At 39.7% G+C, this 15884-nt stretch overlaps 2 protein-coding genes and 1 pseudogene across 3 annotated transcripts; 2 read left to right on the forward strand and 1 right to left on the reverse strand.

The window, feature by feature from the left end:
- The first annotated feature begins 587 nt into the window (after window positions 1–587).
- LOC135623776 (heme oxygenase 1, chloroplastic-like) lies at window positions 588–4773 on the forward strand. The gene is made up of 4 exons (XM_065127104.1): window positions 588–1083; window positions 3107–3327; window positions 4276–4383; window positions 4530–4773. The coding sequence occupies exons 1-4, from the start codon at window positions 669–671 to the stop codon at window positions 4620–4622; spliced, it is 837 nt and encodes a 278-aa protein (XP_064983176.1). The 5' UTR covers window positions 588–668; the 3' UTR covers window positions 4623–4773.
- Window positions 4774–6123: 1350 nt separating this feature from the next.
- Window positions 6124–9804, forward strand: LOC135586305 (ribosome biogenesis regulatory protein homolog; annotated as a pseudogene).
- A 2066-nt stretch (window positions 9805–11870) lies between these two features.
- Window positions 11871–14602, reverse strand: LOC135623777 (transcription factor HY5-like). 2 transcript variants are annotated; one of them, XR_010491482.1, is made up of 5 exons: window positions 14419–14602; window positions 13935–14106; window positions 13671–13827; window positions 13438–13575; window positions 11871–12110 (listed from the first exon to the last, which is right to left on the reverse strand). XR_010491482.1 is itself a non-coding variant. In XM_065127105.1 (4 exons), exons 1-4 carry the CDS (start codon window positions 14501–14503, stop codon window positions 12045–12047), a joined length of 480 nt encoding a protein of 159 aa, XP_064983177.1. In that variant the 5' UTR covers window positions 14504–14602; the 3' UTR covers window positions 11871–12044. The 2 variants fall into 2 exon arrangements, 1 of the variants encoding a protein (XP_064983177.1); XM_065127105.1 differs by lacking the exon at window positions 13438–13575.
- Between the last annotated feature and the right edge of the window lie 1282 nt (window positions 14603–15884).

Genomic DNA, 15884 nt, shown 5'->3' on the forward strand with positions numbered 1-15884 from the left:
CGAAAATAGGAACCTTCTAGAAAACAAGAAATAAAATTAGTTTTTTAGAAAATTTATCCATCATCATTTCCATAGCATTAACGTGATAAAATTAAAAGGAAGCTTCTTCGGGACGGTTTCCACGTGGGTCCTGCGCGACGTCACTCTCGTCGGGACTTAGGGAACGACAGTGACGCGGCGCACTTTCCACGCGTGAAAGCGGGCTCCACCTCGTTTCAGCACTTGCGCCCCACCCTGTGCATTCCGGGTAGAGGTGGACCGACGGTTTGGGCCCCATAAGTGGGTCCCCCGAGGTTGTACCCAATGATGAAGAAGGTAACGCAGTTGGTCGACGAAACCCAAAAAAAAAACGATGACGAGACGTGAATAGCTACCTTCCGGTCCGTCTTCCTACCCGTCAATCCACCCTTTTTGTAATGGAATCAGCGGTGATGGGCCCAATCCAAATTCCATGGCTTCATCCAATAACGAGACAGTTCCGAAGCGATCGCGTGTTGTTGTTAAGCTGATGCGTGTTTTAGCAGCCACACCAAAAATAAAGGAAGCTATTCCCCGTACTCTTCCTCTTTCTTGTCGCAATCCCCCGTCTCGCCGAAGCCAAAACCTAACGGCAATAACTAAAGTTCTCTTCCTACTACTCCTCGTTGTCTCCCCGCAATTGCATAAATATGGCATCGTCCACACTTCCCATCTCTCAATCCCGACATTTCTCCGCTCCCCGTCGCCCTTCCCCTTCTCCCTTCTCCGCCTTCTTAGGGACACACCGACTACTCCTCCTCCGCCGTCCCCGGGTAGTTGCTGGCAACTGGTTGCGTCTGCGGGCCTTGGTCGTCAAAGCCACCACGACCGAGATGCCGAAGCGGCAGACGCCAGGAAGGGCCGGCGGGTTCGTGGACGAGATGAGAGCCGTCGCGATGAAGCTGCACACAAGGGATCAGGCCAAGGAAGGGGAGAAGGAGCCTGACTCGCCGCCCGTCAGCAAGTGGGAGCCTTCCGTTGATGGTTACCTCCGGTTCTTGGTCGACAACAAGCTAGTCTATGATACCCTCGAGACCATCGTCCAGAAGGCTGCCTACCCCTGTTGTAAGTTATGTTCCAGTCTCTGATCAACCTTTCAATACTCCTTGAGTAGTGGTGCTCTCTTTCTTTTAATTATGTAGATGATCGAGTCCAAACAGAGAGAAAAAAATAGAATTGTTCACTCAAATCCGTCCATGGTGGTCATTCAGAGCTGCTGTGATTATTGTCGCTTGACTTAACAGAAATAAACTACCTCATAGAGTTCGTTCTATTTCTCTTTTATTGTAATTTAGTTAAGGTATTTCCAGCTGAAAGATTCACGTTAGAATGAGTCATATGCAAATCATGTGGACTAAATTGGTCATAGAGTAGTAATCAAGCAATGCCTAGACTCAATTTAGTTCGTTACTTTTTGTTCTATTACTGGACAGAATGGCAAGATATATAAAGGTCTATTATTCCTCATCCACAAGTATCCAAATTTTTTATTGTCTAATACTCCACAGATAATTCAAATTGTATAGGAACAAAGTCTCAATGCAAAAGAGTGAAAATGGGAATCAGCATAGGGTGCTGGGAAAGCCATTCTTTCAAAGAGAAAGGTTCACATAATATCCTAACACTTTGTTAGATTAATTGGTCATCAAGGAATTGAACACCAGATACTGAAGCACCATTTGCACTAACTGCAGATTCTTTTCTTCCAAAAAGGATTGTTTATCTTGAAATCAGAAAATTGGGTATCTAGATCATTCGTTTGGAAACAAAAATTTCTAAGGTCCCATGCCAGTTCTGTTGGGAGGATCATGAGTCTGTCATGTAGTGGGTTTGGATAGGCAGTCTCAGCCATGAAGTATAAAGTCATTGAAGGATATGCAAGATGATGCATGCATAAGACCCTAGATACCTTCTCTTGATCACCAACTATGCATTGGTAATTGTTTATTGGTGTTGTTAGTCATTATTTAATTGGATGCTACAGGAATATGTTGGAACACATGATCAATCAAAAGAATATTTAAAGTACTGGGACGACCTGATAGCTATTTATGCTTTTTTTTAACCAAAACAGAATATATATTACTTTCTAGAACAAGTATCATAGGTTACATCCAAGTGAATAAAAAACAAGGATCAGTGGGCCATCCCCGTCTCCAAACTTTAGTAATTTGACGAGTCCTGGCATTAGTTTGTGAGCCAGTTAGTGACTCTGATAACATAAATTAGCAGCCTGTGGTTTTCTTAGACTATCATAAGCTGCTACTGGGACCCAGATAAGCTGCTTGTATCAATTGAGTGACACTCGGTCCAAGTCCTGGACTACTTTATTACCCAATCAAGTCCAACTAGTACACTTAGACACAGGGAAGGGCGGATCACCCTCATAAGAGCTAAAGGATCCCTGAACTTTTTCTTTGGATGGCCAATTGAACTATGTCTCCAAGTATGCCACTTGCAGAAAAATCTCTGAAGGGCATATGTCAGTGAATAAAAAGAGAAGGCTGCAGCAAATGCATGAAGAGGAATGGTATATGATCCGTAGATTGGTTGTGTCCTATATTATTTTGGAATTGGGCAATAATAGCCTATAAAAGAATAGTTGTATGCTCTTTGAGACTTCTTTTACTAGTATTCTTTTTTATTTTCAGCATTGAATTAGGTTTTTTTTTTCTTAGCACATATGGAGGCCTTCCTCCACCTTGAACTAGAGAAATCCTGGCTAGAAGGGTCGAATCCTAGCAGTCTTATCAGAGCAAAATCTGTTATGTACTAAGTTTCAATGAGAACAAAAAGAATGGCCGAAGGGACCTCCACCAATGCTGCATACATCAAATTTCAATATATATTCTCATAATTTAATGCTTTTATGTTTTCTATTAGGGATTCTTCATCATCTATTAATTATCCTTAACCCAATTCATCAGCTTTTAAATTTTTTTATGATGGAATGATGTGATAACTTATAATTATTCATGTAACAAGGATGTTTTGATTAAAGTTTTAACTTGATTGTAAGTGATTGCAATTTAACTAATAGTAAATGGTTGGACCTTAGTTTGGTATTATATTTGGCCATTGTATGCAGATGCTGAGTTCAGAAATACTGGCTTGGAAAGGTCCGAGAACTTGGTCCAAGATTTAGAGTGGTTCAAGGACCAAGGACATACCATTCCTGAACCTTCTGTAGGTGCTTCTTATGCTCGTTATCTGGAAGAGCTATCAGAAAAGAATCCTCAAGCTTTCATCTGCCACTTCTACAACATATATTTTGCTCATTCTGCTGGTGGTCGAATGATTGGTAGAAAGGTACTTGTCTGTAGCTTTTGTTTCCTTCGATAGTGTTTGCAAACGTGAATTTGTAGCACTCTTCTGAAAAATTAATTCAAGATTACTACAGTTGCTATCAAAATAGCTCCATATTTGCATTTTTTCCATTAAGTTTTGAGTTCATTTGGTTTTTTGCCTCTTTTTCAAAAAGTGTTCTTCTTGGAGAATAATTATCATTTGCCAGCTAAATATTTTGCCTATTTTACAACAACAAGAAGCTGTAAAGTTCCGACCATTTGGATTGGCTAGATGAATATTTTTCCTATTTGCATTATATATATCCAAACACTGATGAATTATAAATTCATCTTAGCTTGTAGCAAATGCTGCCTTGAAAAATTTAGCAACCAAATGTTCCAATTTTATGTTACAAAAGAATTCATCTAAAGCACTTAGAGAGTGGCTCTTTCCAATTTATTTGGAATTGAAAACCTTTTATAGAGACATACTAATGCAAAAGCCTCGTGCTAGATATTGTATAAAAGATCATACTGAGTTGAGTAACTATGTCCACAAGTGGATCCAAAAAAAGTTTAGTTTTTATTTAGTGGGCTTAATGCTGAGGCATCCACATTATTCCTTAACGATCGGTGCAGATAAAACTGTGAAGTTGCCTTGAATTACTAAAGTAGGAGGCATAAATTGGTCCTCAGGCCAGCCCCTGGTTCAGATTACACCCCTATTGCCCCGTCGGTGTGGTGTTCAGTGCATCCATGCCTGATGGCTGTACCCTTAGAATTACACTGGTGCTACCCACATTATCCTTCATACACGTCCTCTATTATTATACTAACACATTTGCATCCTTGACATTGTCCATTGAGTACCGATTTAAATCTCTGGTATGGACTTACATAGTTGACTTGGCCGTTAATTGCATCCATTAGTTCATTGTCGATTTAACTGTCAATCTCTGTCCCATCATAGGTAGCAGAGAAGATCTTAGACAGCAAAGAGCTGCAGTTCTACAAGTGGGATGGTGATCTCTCCCAACTGTTGCAGAATGTGCGAGATAAGCTGAACAGAGTTGCTTCGGTATGACACAAAAACACACTAAAGATACTGTTATCCAGCATGTTCTTGTCTGCTTTTTGTTTTAATTTCTCAAGTTATTGGTCGTAGCAGTACACATTGCAAAGCATGAGTTTCTTGCTGAGCTGTTTTGCTACTCTTCTTTGCAGAGCTGGTCTAGAGAAGAGAAGGATCATTGCTTGGAAGAGACAGAGAAATCCTTCAAATATTCAGGAGAGATACTCCGTCTTATATTATCGTAGAAGCTGAAGAAGAATCCATCAGCTTGCTAACTATAAATATTCTTCCAGTAACGCTTGGGGAATTCAGTGGTGGAAAACTTGTCCACATATGTTTGTTCCTCAAAACTGTATCATAATCTGTCCTTTATTCGAAGACAGTTTCTTTCTTCTACTAATCTGTGTTCAGTAACAATTAAATGTAATCCGATGTAAATATCGTGAAATACTTAAAGAAAGAAACGATTTTATCTCTCTCACAAAGAAGAAGATGCAATCGAAATTAGTGATGTCACTTGTAACTCAGTTTATTGGGAGATTGCAGATGGGGGATTACCGTGTGCATTCGATGTTTCGTACCTGGGCCGGCCCATTTATTTATGGCCCATTTATTTATGGCCCATTTTATTTATGGAAGCCCTAATGTCATTGAATGATGAGGCGGGCCCGTAATTTTCCTATCACTGTGGCGCCTTCGTGTCGTCGGCTACGGCTACGGCTTCCTAACTGTAGACGGTGGAGGCGGCGGCAGAGCAAGGTGGAACGTCTCCGCACATTGAGGCGGAGAAGTATCAGATCGATTGGGGCAGCCTCGTGGCGTCCGATCCCACGCACCACTTCCAAACCATCCCATCTTCTCGGTTCGTAACAGTCATCTCTATCTCCCTTTCTTCCTCGTTAACTGTTGATGCTGATGCGTGTATGTGAGAAGATTGTCTTCGTAATTTTAGGTTTTCCGGATTGCAACCATTAAAATTAGTTTAATTGTGAATGGTGTACTCGATTGGTCTCCGAACCGTGCTAAAACCCCGTCTTTCACGACGGTTTATGTATATAGCATGATGATATTGTTTCTGTTGTTACTCGAGCTCGATTCCTTGTCTTCATTGTGATAACTCGGCAGGAGCTGACGAGGGCGTATCTGGAGAAGGGCACCGAGCTGGGTCAAGCCCTAGCCGATTCTCTTTTCGCCCTTCCGTCAAGCGACGACCCTGATGGTCCCGTCGTTCTGCTGCCCCAGCCCACGACCAAGCTTCCGAGGGAGAAGTACGTAAGGTTTTGGATTGTTGCGTTCATCATTCTTGTTTTTTTTTTTTTTTCTTTTAACTTCCTATATTTGCAATTACTTGTTCTATTGCAGCTTCGGTCGATAAGGGTTGTCGTCCAAATTATGCATTATTTTTTTTGGTAATGAATTAGGAGTAAAATGCATTGTTGTTTTCTTGTAAATTTGTGTGACGTGTTCTGTCCTCTATGTATGGAGAAAAGAAATATTTAGGCCTATAACACTTGGAAAACAAGTTGTATTTCAAAACCAGGGAAAACAGCAAGAGCAATGAGCAATGACAAATAATCATTAGACATAAAAATCGCATGATTTTCTATCTTCCACAGAAGTTGATCGCCACAGATGCAACGGGTACTGTTATCACACAGTTGGTGCTCCTCTTTGATTTGCTTGCAATCGTTTTGTTATTGTGGGGATTAGGTAATTTAGCTTTCATTCATATCTGAAGTCGCGTTCATGATAGTATTTTCTAGTCCTTCCAACAGTAAGTACTGATATCAAATGCTGATTTGTTAACCTGTGTTAGAGCACCTATTGAACGTGAAGTAGTTGATCCAACTTAAGATTATGTTGCTTTTAGCTGTTTGATGAATATCTAGTCCTCTCTGGAACCAAGTGCTATGAGTTTGTTTTTGGGCTGCCTTTTCTCTTGGAAAGTAACTAGAAATGTTTGCTGTTGTGGATTCCTCCACAAAACTGCATGCATATGTTTGATTTCTGGTGCCTATATTTCCTTCTGGCAGGAATTGAGTTCCCTGTTATCTTCCCACTTGCATTTTCATGCGATAAATTACTAGATGTATGTACTTCCAACTTCGACTATCATATTCCTTCACATATTTTTTTATGACACTGATTAAACTTTGCTTTTTTTCAGCTCCCAAAGCCTAAGCCTCCTACAAAGTGGGAATTGTTTGCTAAGATGAAAGGTTAGTTTTACAAGAAGTTTTCCCACTCTGCTAATGGTTCTTTTTTCCATCTTATGAACAAACTGCTTATTATGTATGGTAGGATGCACATGATTCTGACTGATCAATCGTTCTTGCAGGCATAAAGAAGCATAAAAAAGAGAAGCATGCGCTTGATGAACAAACGGGTACTTGAAAGAGACATCATGGCTATGACCATGTAAATGATGATAAGATGAAAGGTTAGTCTTACAAGATGAAAGGTTAGTCTTACAAGAAGTTTTCCCACTCTGCTAATGGTTCTTTTTTCCATCTTATGAACAAACTGCTTATTATGTATAGTAGGATGCACATGATTCTGACTGATCAATCGTTCTTGCAGGCATAAAGAAGCATAAAAAAGAGAAGCATGCGCTTGATGAACAAACGGGTACTTAAAGAGACATCATGGCTATGACCATGTAAATGATGATAAAGACATACCAATTATTGAGGCCAAACTAGCAGATGGTAATGGTGTAATTGAGTATATTTGCTTTACGTATTTATTCTCGCATATCTGTTTTCTACTTCATAGACAAATCCACAACAGAAATGAGAGTTTTGGGAAAACACTGCTTCAATTGCATATTCAAATATATATTTTTGTTCATGTACAGAGTTCTCGTTTGTTGTTGATTGGAAACTTTGAGACTTTGAGATGCTAGCAATGTCTAAAAAGCATCCATGGTTTGCTGGCAGTCAGTGTGTCAGATAGTGCATATGTGATATGCAGCCACATTCGGAAAAGTGTACATGTGGTTTGTATTCTTTAAAAAAAAATAGGGTTTAATATGATGAATGTAGTATTACCATGAAGGCATTACTGCTTTCTTGGTTTAAATAATTTGTACAGATTATAGCACTGAACTTCTGAACTTCTTACAACTGTGGTAGCAATTCTTGACCCAATCCATCAGTTGAACATGAACCTGACAAAGAATTTATGTGTCAATTTGGATCATCTAAGCAGGCCAAATCCTGTTAATTGTGTCATCGTTGACTTGACTTGACTTGACTTAACCAGTCCTTTTTATTAAGTAGGTCAAATCAGGTTTCACGCGTATTAGGTTTGGGAATAAATTTTTGACACAACTAATAAATGTTTCATATTTGGTTTGAGATTATTATCCTACTATGTACTTAACGTGTTCCTTTTTGTGTTTTTAAGCAAGTTATTTAAGTTCATAAGTTATGTTTTATTTTCAAAATCCTATTATGTTTATCTATTTGACATGAGGCTTTGTTTTTCTATTTTGATAGTTTCAGCCTGTGCTATGAATTGTGAATTGTTTCATCCATTAATTTTCCAAAATTATTAAGTGCAAATAGTCTCAATTGGATCTTACCAATATAGAACATGTGTTTTGAATTCAACATTTGCATCCACCAAATCCATGCCAACATTATAGCACAAGGAGGCTGCTCTGGATATGGGTTCTTCTTTTGGGATCTGAGTGATCTAGGAAGAATCAGCTGGTTTATCATCAGAAAAGAGGAAGAACAAATTTTAGTTACTTTTCCCATCAGTTTTACCTACTTTTCTAAATTGTTAGAGTTTCACAAAAAATGATGAATTTTAAAAAAGGGGTAATTTTACTTTTCCCTTCAATTGCTAAATTTGTAGTTCCATGTACAATGACATCTTACAATTTGGGTAATTTTAATGTGTGCATCACATATGCATGATCTAACTATCAAAAAGTGGCTTTCTATGGAGTTGTGACATGGCTAGCAAGTCACACTTTATTGTTATCAAGTAGTCTAGTATATTTCGTTTTTAGACGTGCATAAATTTGTATGATTATTTCATTTCTGAAGTATCAGAACTGCTCTTTCTGCAGAGCCAGGAGAGGATCCCTTCAGCAAAAGGAAGGCTGAAAAGAATAAACGAATTGAAAAGCAAGAGAAGAACCGGCCAGAGAACTTAAAGCAAGCTGCAAAAGTTGGTGCCCTACCAAGGTTGTCTTTGTTTCCGAAACTGCCTTGTGATATTGAATTAAGATGGAATTTAACAACAAAAGGTTCGTGGCAATTCATATTTGTCATTTGCTGTATAGATAACCTGGACTTTGCTTCTTGTACAATTTTTTGCAATGCTAGCTCTGGCAGGCATGCAATTCTTTGCAACTACTAGCAAATGGGCTTACAGTCAACCATTGAGTAGTTACTTTTTTGTTAATCAGATTCATAGACATTAGCAAGTCTTGAATGTTCTTATGCTTACTTGGTATAATGTGTTATAGACTAAGTCAAACAACTTATTTTCTTTTTTACTGTCTGCCTTCTCCCCACCAAGTATTCAATAATTTATGCCCATACAACTTCACATGGCAGTCATGTACAACTTGCTGCAACAGCATTGCCGATCACAGGAAGCCAGGCACCGAAGAAAGCCAGTAAAAAGGAGCTCGAGGATATAGCTGGGATGGCGACAACAGCAACAGCAAGTGGTGGGAAATTTGACAAAAAAGTTGCCAGGGGAGAAATCTCTCGACACTGGGAAGTATCGGAAGGTTGGTTCTTGCTTCGTTATTCCTTTTTAGCATGGTATCATATACAAGGCTTATATTGATTGCTTCTTTTCTATAGTTTCTGCTCCTTGTGGAAGGAAAGGGGATGAGCTCACAAGAGAAGCAACAAACAGCAAAAATTCTCCACCAGCTGATGTCCAAAAGCTCTCATGACATACTTGATGTCAACAAGGCAAGATTTATTGTTAGAAATATATTCAGTTTATTTTCTTCTGGAAAGTAATTTCTTCTGTTTCTAATAAAGTTAAGAAGAAAAGCGTTAAATTTTGAGATAATTATGGAACAGGCAGTTACAATGTTCAATCTGAAGGTGGAAAAGCAACGGAAGAACAAAAAGGAACAAGACACATCTACAGCAAGGAAGCTGAAGCCAAAAAAGGAAACCCCTTAAAAAATCTTCAAAAAAGAAACACTAGATGACAGCATTTAGGGGTTTGTAATGATAAAGGCAAGCTGAAGCCAAAAAAGGAAACCCCTTAAAAAATCTTCAAAAAAGAAACACTAGATGACAGCATTTAGGGGTTTGTAATGATAAAGGCTATTTAATCTTCCATGTTTCAGCAGTATGCAATATTTTGAGCATTTTCTTGTCCTTGTTTCGTCGTGTGTCATGGATAAACTTATTCTTGAGTCAAAAGTATGCTCTTTTTTGGTAATCAATTTATAATTACATGTAAAATTATTTAATCTTAGTGCAAATGTGTTGAAACTTGCTTATAATTGTTTTTCCTATTAATTTGTTATTACATGGTGAGTCCATGGAGTCACTGTTAAAGTTTGAGACAAGGAGCCATTGAAATCTGTTCGATATAAAAGGGATAGAAGACCCAGCAAAACAGAGAGGGAAAAAGTTATGTTCTGATGCTTGTTTTGTGAGTAGGAAATGTATTGGTCCCAGAGAATGGTATAGAGAATCTTGACCTCACCTCAAGTGCTTTGATATATTACAGCAATTTTTCAGCAGTAAGTTTTAGGCAAATCATCTCTCTACAACCTGGGAAACAATCTTTATTCTCTGAGAAAAATTGCATCTGTGGTTGCAAACTATATAACCTCAGATTTTTTTTACTTTAGGTAGGGTAGGACGCTACTGTGCCCAATCCATCAATTGTTTCAATGCTAATTACAGTTTACCTCCTATAGTTAACTGCCTTTAGCGTTTCGATTCTTACATTTTAAAAAGTTACATTAACATCCCTATAATTACGAAAAGGAAACATTTAAATCCATTTTATCGATGAAAATGGAACATCAGTTTTATCGATGAAAATATGAAAATAAAAGGTAAAAAGATAATTTTAACGTTTAGTGACGGATGATAGCATCACTGGCATCGACATCAACACAATTGCCTAGTCATCGGTGTCGACGATAAGGTTCAATCTCATCGCGACGCCACTCACATCTATAAGGAGTGCACCATCAACCTCATCGTCGCCCACCCCGTGTCACGTTGCAGTGACATAGATGGTGGTGGCCACTACGGCGTTTACGACGAAGATGGTGGCCACCTCATTGCTGACCCATCGGGTGGATCCCAACCTCGACCCCTCCTCCTTTGCATATGTGTCGGCATCGACGTAGGTGCTGAGTGATTGCTACATTTGACGACGTGCTTGAAGATAGCAAAGGACATGGCCTTCGACCTCCTTTACCTCCACCAGAGTAACCCGTCAATCGTGCACGCAAACATCAAGCCCACAAATGTCTTGCTTGGTCGAGACTTTGAGTCCTGCCTCGTTGACTATGCTCTCATCCTGCCCCTCCTCCTCCCCCGACCTCACCCCATGACCTCGCTACCCCCTCGTCCACCGCATCCTCCTCCCTCCTCTACTGTGTACCCAAGTCCTTCTTCACCCTCTTCTAGGACCTGGTGGAGGAGCACAACATTGACATCCCCCGATGGGTCCGCTCCATGCGAGAGGAGCGAAACGAATTCGACGAGGACCGTGAGTTATCCGGAAACGAGGCATCCGAGGAGAAGCTAATGGCACTACTGAACATCACAATGGCATGCATAGTAGTCGAGGCAAAGAAGTGACTGCTAATGCGAGAGGTGCTATAGATGATCAAGGAAGCGCAAGCAGAGGTGATGGTCTCGTCCAACAACAACGACCACTTGTCGGGTAGCTGGTTGAACACAATACAGAGCTTGCCAAGAGAGCATGAATCAAAGGGTGACGAGAGTGACGATCACTCAACATTTGCGACGACGATGATGCAAATGCAAAGGAGGGGTCCAACACTACCGATGCCAACGATGCCACTATCATCTGCTACCGAACATTAAAATTATATTTTTATCATTTATTTTAATATTTTCGTTGATAAAATTAATGTCGTTAGGATAAATGAGCCTCAATATTTCGCTTTTGTAATTATAGGGATATCAATCTAACTTTTTAAAACATTAAAGGCAACTAAGACAATATGTAATTAACCTATTATTTCACCTAATTTGGTAAGATGATGGTTGATGCTTCCTCTAAAAATCAAAATGTATAAATCTGTTATATGCTTTCCCAAAAGATGTGAGCCTCAATTGACACACTAAGTTCTAAATAATGAGAATAACAACTCAATTTAACAAATTAAGTTCAAGAATTGGAGATTTGCCTATCTTTGTGTTGGAGCAGTGGTATCTTTTACACATGAAGGCATGTCATTCTTTTTCCTACTTAAGAGTACTCACAAAGATGCATCACTATTTTAGGGCAATCACTAACCACAACATCCAGATTCAGATAAAAAGGAGTACACAAGCAGTTACTTGAATCAAAGTCCACAACATTTCCAATCATAATCGTCTTTCTTCTTTTTTTGGATCCCTTCATCAGGGTTGCTGCGAAATTATAGTAGGCTTACCAGTGTGAGTTCTTGCGTTTGGATCGATACTCTACGTGCCTTCTCCATTGGCATTAATACCAGATCCTCTCCTACTAACAGTAGTATTTTTCAAGATCTGCAGGAGAAATAGAAGTTGTCAGAGAGCATTTTATTCCCTCAACTGTGAGATTAACTATAATGATTCAGTGTGTTCACACAAAACCAACATAGATCATAGCTACCAAAACCATGAACGTTTACAAACAACATAAGGTGGAGTGGCACATATCAGCTAAGGATCTAATGGAAGAGAACACGGTGTTTCTGCACAGATAAGTCATGTTTCTTCGCAAAGCAATTTAGCATGGCTAGAAAAGTTATTCTCATGTCATACATGACGTAATCTGGATTACGCATGCCAAATCAGGAAGTTTCTCGAATCATAAGGAAATGTGCGTGTTGGATAATCAAATAGTCTGACGAACACCAGTTTTATCAACTTTCTTACTTATAACTGTCTTTTGTTGCCAAACAACATGCAGAAGCGTACATCTTGATTCAACCGAGGCAGATACAAGTACAACAAACAAGTGAAAATCGCAATGCTACGAAGAACATCAACGATTATTTATACATGAAGAATTAGAAAACAAGGAATCATAAATAAAATGGTTACGGTATGACAGGAAAAAGTTGTGGCAATTTCAAGTAGTTTAGTTGGTTCTTAAAGAAACATCATCTTGTGTACTCAAACTAGCTGTGGAACCACAGACCTAAGAGATGTTCGTGCCCCACTAACTTTTTTTTAAAGAGCATGGATAATATCTCATTGCCAATTGGCTAATTCCTTTCTTATACAGACTTCTCGCATTTTTATCCCACAACTCATATGGTTTATACTTTCTGTTCACTTTTAGTGACTAAATGAGATTGCAAAATTTCTTCCAAATGCGTCATCATTCACACATAACAGGGTATGATCACCCCATATAAGATTTCCTCCTTGAAGTTCAATATCTACTTTTGGTTTTAGCATACAACCATTAGCTTCAAAAACAAGATTTCATGGCAATGACGAACCATAAGCTTAAGAGAAACAAACAACACTAGATTCAGGAAGTCATTTCAACGTAATCGATACATACTAACGAAAATAACAAAGAAGTTACTACACCTAGACGATAGAAAGCATTATAAAGAAGATACATAACCACTACGAACTCCGAGCAATGTATAGCTACATGCATTACGTCTAAAAGATTCCCTCATTATCAGATTGAAATAGATATACAACTCTAGTAAGTCGAAAAGGACCTTTCGGGATGGTGACCTCCGATGAAGTCCCAGGATTTTAATTTCCACTTTCAAAATTATATATTAAAATAGCATCATCTAAATTCCACCCTCTATCCAAAGTCCAAAACCAATTCAGTATAAGTTTATAGGGATATGAGAAATCTCACCTCCTAAATCCCACACTCTGAATCCAAGATCTAATTTCCGATGGCATCATCGGAGTGTCGAATCCCATCAAAAATCAAAATGTGATCCGTGCTCGGAATATTCCATTACAGAATTTGGACCAACACTTTCGAGGATTCCTAGGAATTCATATCCTCATGTTAAATGAGGAATCAAGTGTCGACATGAATACTGACTATGACAGGGAAATATCACGAAGGTCAAGAAGGCATACTTGTCTCAGCATGTTGTTCTCATTCTGCAACGTGGACATCCTCTCCTCCAGTTGCGAATTCCTGGCCTCCAAATCCTTCACCTTGGCCTCCAAATCATTCAGGTAAGCCTTCTTTCTCTCCCGTGCTTGCTGAGCTGACACTCGATTCCTCAGCAACCTTTCGTGGAAAGGGACGCACCAAAAGCAGACGAACGGCTCACTACGTACACAGATCATTCCCAAAAGTATCCAAATGGGGGGCAGAAGAGGAAAGATGTTCCGAACCTCTTCACCCGCTTGTGCTCCTTGTCGGCGACGCTCCTCCCTCTCCGCCGCTGGCCGGGCTGGCCCTGGTCCGGACCGTCCGCCGAAGCGGCCTCCCGGCCGGAGGTCGATGGGCCGGCCGGCTGGAACCCGAAATCTGGCACTCTCCTGATCTCGTCGTCGCTTTCCATACCTATATCACATCAAAAAGAAAATCGAAATTTCACCAACACACTCCAACAAAGAGGTCAAAAAAATCTAAAATACATCGAAGCTGGGATTAAAATGCCGATAAAAATCCCCCATTCTCCATAAAAATGTAATCTTGGAGAAGCAAGGGGGACCAGTTACGCATTGGCCAAATCAAACTCAAAAGGATCGCATTTTGGACGGAGAAATCACAGATTCTTCGACGAAAATACTATTCTTAAGCAAAATCACGAGAATTAATCAATTCCTACCGGAAAAAGGCCCGCAGGAAAAGAAAAGAAAGTAAAAGATTTACCTTCTTTGACTTCCATCAGAGGGGCGGAACTCGAGGATCTCTCGCTACCCGAAGGAAGGGAGCTGGTTGCCTGCTCCTGCAGCATCCTCCTCCTCCTCTTTCTCCTCGAAGAGAAGAGATCGACAGAGAAGAATAAGAAGAAGAAGAAGCAGAGCGTTGCCTCAGAGTACTTCTTATCACCTCTGCCGTTTGTCCAAGAGCGGGGAAGAGAACGAGTTTACAAGATCACGTGGGGATTCCGTGATCTAGAGATGGGCTGCTTGGCCGTCCGATCAGAACTCATCGGACGGTCGTAAGCGCGTGAGCGTGGACGACGGTGGAGCCATAAACCGACCGCGGGGATCCAAAGCCGCATTGTAGGCGAGCGTGGAGGCTTTTCTACCGTTCGATTAATGGATAAGTCGAGTGGCCGACGAATCCTAGGCGTTCGATCTGGTCCTTTCCTGGTTGTACATGTTACTGAGAGGTTGATGTTCTAATTTGTTCGGGGTTTTCATATCCCTCCAAAAATATTGATATTATATAATATTTACATCCTTCATATGTGTTTCTTTCCTTAGTATTTATCCAATGAATTCAGTCAGCCACTATTAATACAGCAGTTCTCATTTTGGATAGAGCAGGAAAACCAGCTGGGAGAAGAGAGCCTTTCTTTGTATGAAGGTTGTGATGTAAAAGACAAGAAGGAAAGGATAGTAGTACACAGCTTAGCTAAAGCTTCTCATCTGAAGTGGCATGATTTGCTATAGGGTTTATCTAACATCTTGCAAAACCCCCTGAGATCAACTGTGCATAGTTTGATCAAAGCTTTTTGTACTATTAACTGATTTCTCATGTTGGATGTCATTTTGTCAGAGCAGATGGATGATTAGCTCTGCATGTCTATGGACATTAGAAGTCTTATATTGGTTTTACCATAGACATACAGACTGGTTTTATGTTGTTGGTCTTACCATTTGGGCTCATGACCACCACCAGGCTCTATTTTCTTTATTTGACAGGAGATAAGTTGATTCAAATGACTTCTACTGTATCAGTAGTCTCATGTATTCCTCTTGCAGAAGAAGGCTTAATGTAAGATGTGAAACACCAATTTATATTACTGGAGAAGCAGCATGATAGCTGCACTTCTCCTCCTCAAAAGAAATGATAGAAGCAGAGAAGTACTCTCTAATCACTTGTGTTTTAATAAGAAAATGCTGAAAGTAGGAAAGCTGCAGCACAATCTAAGCAACACACACCAGAAAGCAGGGAAAAGAGTCCTGCTAAATGTGGGAGTAATGGAGGTGGAAATATGAATTATAGGTGCCATGAACTTTTGACCAGATCAAATATAACAGGGGAAACCTTGATAAAGTTGGGTAAAAGCTAAAGAGAATCCAATGTGATTGACACACTCAATCAAGTCCTATGTGGAGACCATCTTCCACTCTAGTATTTTTAGATACAAATGCATACATAACCTT

This window comes from Musa acuminata, chromosome BXJ2-9, assembly GCF_036884655.1.
Source record: "Musa acuminata AAA Group cultivar baxijiao chromosome BXJ2-9, Cavendish_Baxijiao_AAA, whole genome shotgun sequence".
Lineage (NCBI taxonomy): Eukaryota > Viridiplantae > Streptophyta > Magnoliopsida > Zingiberales > Musaceae > Musa > Musa acuminata.

What these genes read in the sequence shown, in the direction of transcription:
- LOC135623777 (XM_065127105.1), bottom strand. Translation starts at nt 14,503, where the DNA reads ATGCTGCAGGAGCAGGCAACCAGCTCCCTTCCTTCGGGTAGCGAGAGA. An exon ending in TCTGATGGAAGTCAAAGAAG is followed by an intron (nt 14,107 to 14,418) that starts GTAAATCTTTTA and finishes GATGTGATATAG; the next exon opens with GTATGGAAAGCGACGACGAG. An exon ending in AGAACAACATGCTGAGACAA is followed by an intron (nt 12,111 to 13,670) that starts GTATGCCTTCTT and finishes TTTCTCCTGCAG; the next exon opens with ATCTTGAAAAATACTACTGT.
- LOC135623776 (XM_065127104.1), top strand. Translation starts at nt 669, where the DNA reads ATGGCATCGTCCACACTTCCCATCTCTCAATCCCGACATTTCTCCGCT. An exon ending in GAAGGCTGCCTACCCCTGTT is followed by an intron (nt 1,084 to 3,106) that starts GTAAGTTATGTT and finishes CATTGTATGCAG; the next exon opens with ATGCTGAGTTCAGAAATACT. An exon ending in AGCTGAACAGAGTTGCTTCG is followed by an intron (nt 4,384 to 4,529) that starts GTATGACACAAA and finishes TCTTCTTTGCAG; the next exon opens with AGCTGGTCTAGAGAAGAGAA.